The 6,000-nt window shown below is 44.3% G+C and overlaps 1 protein-coding gene across 1 annotated transcript in view; it reads right to left on the reverse strand.

The window, feature by feature from the left end:
• The window catches only part of ca10b (carbonic anhydrase Xb), a 77,820-nt gene extending 72,116 nt beyond the window's left edge, over positions 1 to 5,704 (reverse strand). The window contains exons 1-2 of the mRNA XM_003964268.2: positions 5,229 to 5,704; positions 2,464 to 2,538 (exon numbers count right to left, since the gene is read on the reverse strand). Coding sequence (XP_003964317.1) covers positions 2,464 to 2,538; positions 5,229 to 5,289 — 136 coding nt within the window. The 5' untranslated portion in view covers positions 5,290 to 5,704. The remainder of the gene's footprint in view (positions 1 to 2,463; positions 2,539 to 5,228) is intronic.
• Between the last annotated feature and the right edge of the window lie 296 nt (positions 5,705 to 6,000).

The raw sequence follows: 6,000 nt of genomic DNA on the forward strand, positions 1-6,000 counted from the left end.
CTGTGGCAGAGCTCAAGCTTTCAGGTTTGAGTTTGAACCTAGAAAGTTTCACCCCATTTATCCTCAGCACGGAAACCAAAATCATGATTAGAATTTTTGAGGGCACTGTCTCTTCAAAGCCACAACAAGCCTGGGGTTGGCTTTATTATAAATCAGAGCGTGAAAATGTTGTGTTTTTGGTTGGGTTTTATTTTTTACCACACTGCTTTGTTATCTGTGCTACACAATAAATGAAGTCGACATGTCCCACCGACAGGAAGTGACCGACCGTCATTCCTGTTATTGACTTTCACTCCACATCATGTTTGGAGGGTTTTATAGCAGAGGCAGATGGCTTATCCAAAACCACGAGGGAAAGCAGGTTACAAATCACATGTTGGACAAGAACATTCAAGCTCTAACGTCTAAATGCAGCTTATTTCTGTCATGATTTAAAAATAAGAGCTGTGTAGCGGCCGTTTACAGATAGGATATTGAGGTTTGTAGAAGCCTCTGAGGACATATAAGTACCGTATATAATAAAAGAACATGTGACCATTAAAGACTGTTGCATACTGAGATTTGTTTCCTGCTTCAAGGTGACAAGAACAGGAACAAATCCTGTTTCGGCTGGGACGTTCTACTTCACAAGAGATCAGAACACCTGCGCTAGGCCCCGCCCACGCGTGCTCATCGTTTGCGGCAGATATAAGTCAAGCACCAATTTGCTGACCGTCCGCCAGTTTTTGGCTTAATTTCTAATCAGTCCTCCCGACAGAATCACTCTAGCTGTTGACTTTGAGTCTGAACTTTGACAGGTCGGCTCTAAACTGTTAATTCTGTCCCGTTTTAGCGGTTCCCTCATCGCTTTTATTCCGTGCGACCGACCAACTGCAGCCAAGGCTCAACCATCCAGAACCTTCATTGCTGTTCACTTTCCCTTTTCGGTGCTCAGTCTTTGCTGTGCATATTTTGGTTTGTTTTTTTTTCATTTAGGGCTTCCAAATCAGGATTTGCAGCTACCTTGGGACAGAAATGTGCACCGACTGCAGCTTTGTTTTCCTAAAAACTTCACAAGCGTTTTACTTTCAGACAAAGATGAAACCAAGGCCAACAAGTAAAAACAAATTATTCACATTCATGCTGCTCTTCTTTACTCCCAACAAATACAAAAACCACAGCTTTGCTTTCTGTTCTCTTTCCTTTTAGCTGCTCCCAGGTCAGATGATGGAACAGAAGTTTCTGTTTGGTGACGGACAGACGGAAACCGACCGCTTTGAATCCACGACCACCTCGCCCAGGTTCCGCCTCAACGTAACCGCAATTCAAAATTTTAAAAGGAAATATATAAAGTAGATGAACCTGTGACTTCTAAAGTGACTTTGCCAACTGGATTGAATAATAATCCAGTTTTGAGATTGATGCTGGACCGTTTGGACTTGCTGTAGCCTTTTAGTTGGTATGACCATGAACCAGCAGTTCTAATCACATCTTCACGTCTTTACAAGCTGTTCCTGATATCCAGATATGCTGCGTACCTATACACAGACTTCTTACCAGTGAAATGGTGTTTTTATTTTTGCTCCCAACAGACCAGATCAATAGTAATGTCTCTTTAATATCTGTCCGCTGGATTGAAATCAATGAAACCTTGTTTCTACATCCAATTCTAAAGGCTACAATTTGATGAGGTCATCACTGCAGTAAGTGCCGGCGTTTACTCTCCCGCGGACATTTCTAAACACTTATTTAGAGATGGTGATCAGGATTTCTTCTCTATCTCCTTGCGCACTGCTGGCTTCAATGTTTTGACATGTGATATTTCAGCAGCGGTCTAAATTAAAACCCAGTCTGGACAGAGACAGGTCAGATGGGAGCAGTCTGCTGCCTCCTTGACCTTTTCAGCCATTAAAGTTTTAGATCTGTCATTAAAGTTTCTTGGAACTCATTATGTCCTTACAATAGCATTCTGATAAGGAAGGTGAGTTAGAACAAAGGGAGGATGTTTCTGCTGCCGAATACACTTTTCATCCATCGACTCCACGGAAGTTAATAACTGGCATCATCCTCCCTTTATTGTTTTAGAACCCGACACACACACACACACACACACACACAGAATACAGAAATCACACAATTATCCTGAAGATGCGGTATCAGGAGCAGTTTGGGGCTCCATATCACCTGGGATAGTCCAGGACACCCCAGCAAAAGAGACGTGGATTCGGAGAACATCATTTAAATCTGCAGCTCTCCCTGAACCTCCTAATGTGACAGCAAACACTGTTTTATTTTGACTTCCAGAGTCCACCTTCAGCCGATGGGTGTGTGTATGAGTGCAGACAGAAATTTGTCCGAAAGGAATTCTATGCAAATAATGGCGGGTTTCCATTTTTCACAGACATGACAGCACGGCCACGGCTTCATTAGAGCTGATAAACTCAACGATGTGTTGTTTGTGAAGATATGCTGAGCGTTTGTTACCTGGAACGAAGCTCCCCTGGACAACATCTTTATACGCCCACCAACTGTCATCGAGCTTGGATGCGATAGGCTGAGCTGCAGAGGAGAACAAGAGAACAGTATAACAATGGAAATCAGTCAGTTCCAGAAGTTTCTATGAAAAGATTTTCTTGCTGTGACACCTGATATAGAAAAAATGCTACGGCTGTGTGTAAAACCACAACATTTCTGGTTAAATTAGGTTAAACAGACTGGTTGTAATGGGACAGAGAGGATCAATGGATCGCTTAGAACTTGACAGAGCAGGTAAAGGGACTGTTGTAATAGGGCAAAGAGGGAAAATGGATTAGTATATTGACACTGAGATGCTAAATGGTGCATATGTAGTTGAAAAGAGAGGCTAAAAGGACTGGTTATATGGACCCAGAGATTCTCAATCAACTGGTAATAGTGAAATAGAGAGGCCAAATGGACTGGTTATATGGACCCAGAACTTCTAAATCAACTGGTAACAGTGAAATAGAGAGGCCAAATGGACTGGGTGCAGTTGGTACAGAGACTAACTGGACCGCTATAACGGGGAAAATTGGCAATGGACTGGCTAAGGTTGGACTGGTTGTAATGGGACATGGGGGTTAAATGGACTGTATGTAGTTGGGCAGAGAGGCTGAATGGACTGGTTAAAGACAATCTTTAGACAATTCTCACAGTAAACTCCAGTTTTGCTCCATGTCATGAGTAAGTGTTGCTCTGAACACTGATCACTACCTACACTTCTGCCACCGCTTGGACCTGAGGAATGAGCCACTTCGGACGGAGTCAAAGCCCAACAGCTACTTTTGCTGCTGGCAGAGAAGAAGAACTTCCACCATTTTGTAGCCGAGGCTGTCAGCGCATTAGATTTATCTTCAGGCGTTCCAGAGAGAAGAGCATAACTCATACAGTACAAGTTTAGAGGACTTGTAGCCCTGAGCCGGCGGTACAGCACAGCGGCTCCTACGTGCACCAACAGGGGGACCGAGAAGTAAGTGACAGGAATGAGATGAGACAGAACTGTGATGTCAAAACCCACAGGAATGGAGGGATGAAAATCAGGACTGCGGATGGCTAAAGGAGGAAACGCCAGTGTCCGTGGTGACCATAGCGACCATAGGTGCTGACTGCAGCAGCCCAGCCAGGCCCACAATATCCAGAACGTGCACTAAAGCCATTTTAAACATCATTTTAATGCATGCCGGAGTCTATGGATACATTGTGGTTAGTAGATAATGGAGCCAAAGATTTAATTTCAGAAAGCATTGGGGGGGGGGGGGGGTGCATAGCTTGAGGGGGTGTTTCTGCTTTGTGTGGTCCGCCGTGCGCTCATTAATGTTAAATCCTCCGGCCTTGTGCACGTTCCACGGGGAGGATGTCAAGAATTTTTTTTTCAAAAAATCCTTTGATTGGGATTATAAAGGCTCTCTGCATTAAATATTCAGAGTGCAAACAATTTTCATTTAATAAATGCTTTTCTGATAAGGGAAGTTCTGTCAGTGGTTTTGAACCACGCTTCTATTTTGGGGCTGAAAATGATTTTAAATTCATTCTTCTTCTTTTTTAACTGGAACTGACAACAAGGACAAACTGGCCGGAGAGCTAATTAATTATTCAGTGTGAGAAACACGGCCGTGGTGTCTGAGGCGCTCGCAGCGCCTAAATTTAGCTGCTAATGAAGATTAGGATTAAATTTGTGGTCACATGTTTCGAAGCCATCTTTCTTCAAACTTGATTCAGGACTAGAATAGCACCAAAGACCTAAAAATAACAAACTCAGACCAGTTTAATACTGCATTAAGTATCATAATCATGACGTGATAAATTATATCATAGATTTTTTACGGGTATGTAGTTCACAGAGGCTCAAACTCTGTTGAAGACTGGTGGGTTACAGAAAAATCGGAGCAAATTCGGCTACCACTATGCTAACTGCAGAAAATTATGTTGAAAGGGGGTCAACATCAACATATGGGGCCTCAGCCAGGCAAGGAAATATCCCAATGACCCCAACAGTGCTCATGCATGAGCACCAGTGCATTTTCAAGGAGCGTGATGCTGCTGTGGTTTTAGATTCAGCCGTCACCTGTCAGTGGCGTACGTCCTGGTTTTGATGCATCTTCCCCCTTTTATTGGCAAGGATTTGGGCTAACCTATTAAGATTTTGTTTTTCAAACTCTTCTCACTGATTCATTTCACCACATTTCTTCAGAAGCAGCCTGAACATCCTCACGTTTCCACAACATTACAATCATTGTTCTTTTTTTTAAGTGCAACAAAAACACTAGAAAACTATGACTGGAACAATTTCCCCATCAAAAGTATGCGCATTTCATTGGTTTTGTGATCATTTATGGTCTGCTGGCTCTGTTTGAGTCTTTGGAGAGTAGCAACTGTACGGAGGCTGGAGGTGGAAACCTTGACTCACTATCCCGGTGTCTGCATGCATGAGCTCCATGTCATATCTGTTCTCCGTGCGCTTCCGTCGGCCGGCTGTAATCCGCATGTGTGCGTGAGCGCATCAGCGCTCGCCCCCCAGTACGCGCGTGTGAGTATGTGTGTGCGTGTGAGTTGACTCATCTTCGCGCTTGACGTCGTATAAACCGTGAAATAAACTCGTCTGTGACCGGCGGAGGGATTTATGGTGACTTTATCGGGGGGGGAAACAAAGAAGGCGAGAAATCGAACAAAAAACTTGAATCCCAATGAACTACAGTCGCAACAACAGCGGCGTGCATTTCCCGAAGCCTCACCTGATGACGTGCAGATGATAAATGTTTGTAAAACCACAGCTATATCCCAAACGTTAGGCATTCTTCCTTCAGTTCCTGCTCATTTTCTGCAGCTGTTGCGGGACGCTTGCGGGTCGCTCTTGAAGACGACACGGCCTAACTTTAAACATTTTCTGCCAACCCTTCCACACTTCTCTGATCCTCAGTCTCTCCGTCTCCTGTCCGCGGCGCGCAGAGATGGCTCGGAGCCGTGCGGGAGCTCGCTCTTCACAGAATCCTCCATCCTCGACTCGCTCCGGCGTTCGCGCAGCATTTTCGGCGTTGTTGGGGGAACCTATCGGCCGATCATCAATGACGGTGGCGTCCCTGTCAAGAGAAATGGAACCATGTTTTTTTTTCTCTCTCTCCCAGCTCCTTCGTGTCTTGGTTTGTGATGCTCGTGGCGCGCCGCCCGCTCGTCTGCGCAGGAACTTTGAGCGAGGACGCACGCAGAGCGCAGCCAAAAGCGCACAGACCGACAGGAGAGGAGGAGGCTGCTCTATGTAAATAAGATCATTAAACTGCTCGCATAAAATGGCAGTAAAAGGAAAAAAGGGAAAACTTTAAGGTGGCACAGTAAAACGAAGCAAACTTCAAAGGAACAATCCAAAAACAACGCTTAAAGCAACGTTCGGCATAACTTATTCAATAAACAGACACACAGTGGAAACAGTAATTTTGTTAACAGTAATACTTACATATTCATCAATAAGGACAGTCTACTCACTGTTTTGTCTGATTGCCTTGATAAATA

The sequence above is a fragment of the Takifugu rubripes genome, chromosome 5 (genome assembly GCF_901000725.2).
Source record: "Takifugu rubripes chromosome 5, fTakRub1.2, whole genome shotgun sequence".
NCBI lineage: Eukaryota > Metazoa > Chordata > Actinopteri > Tetraodontiformes > Tetraodontidae > Takifugu > Takifugu rubripes.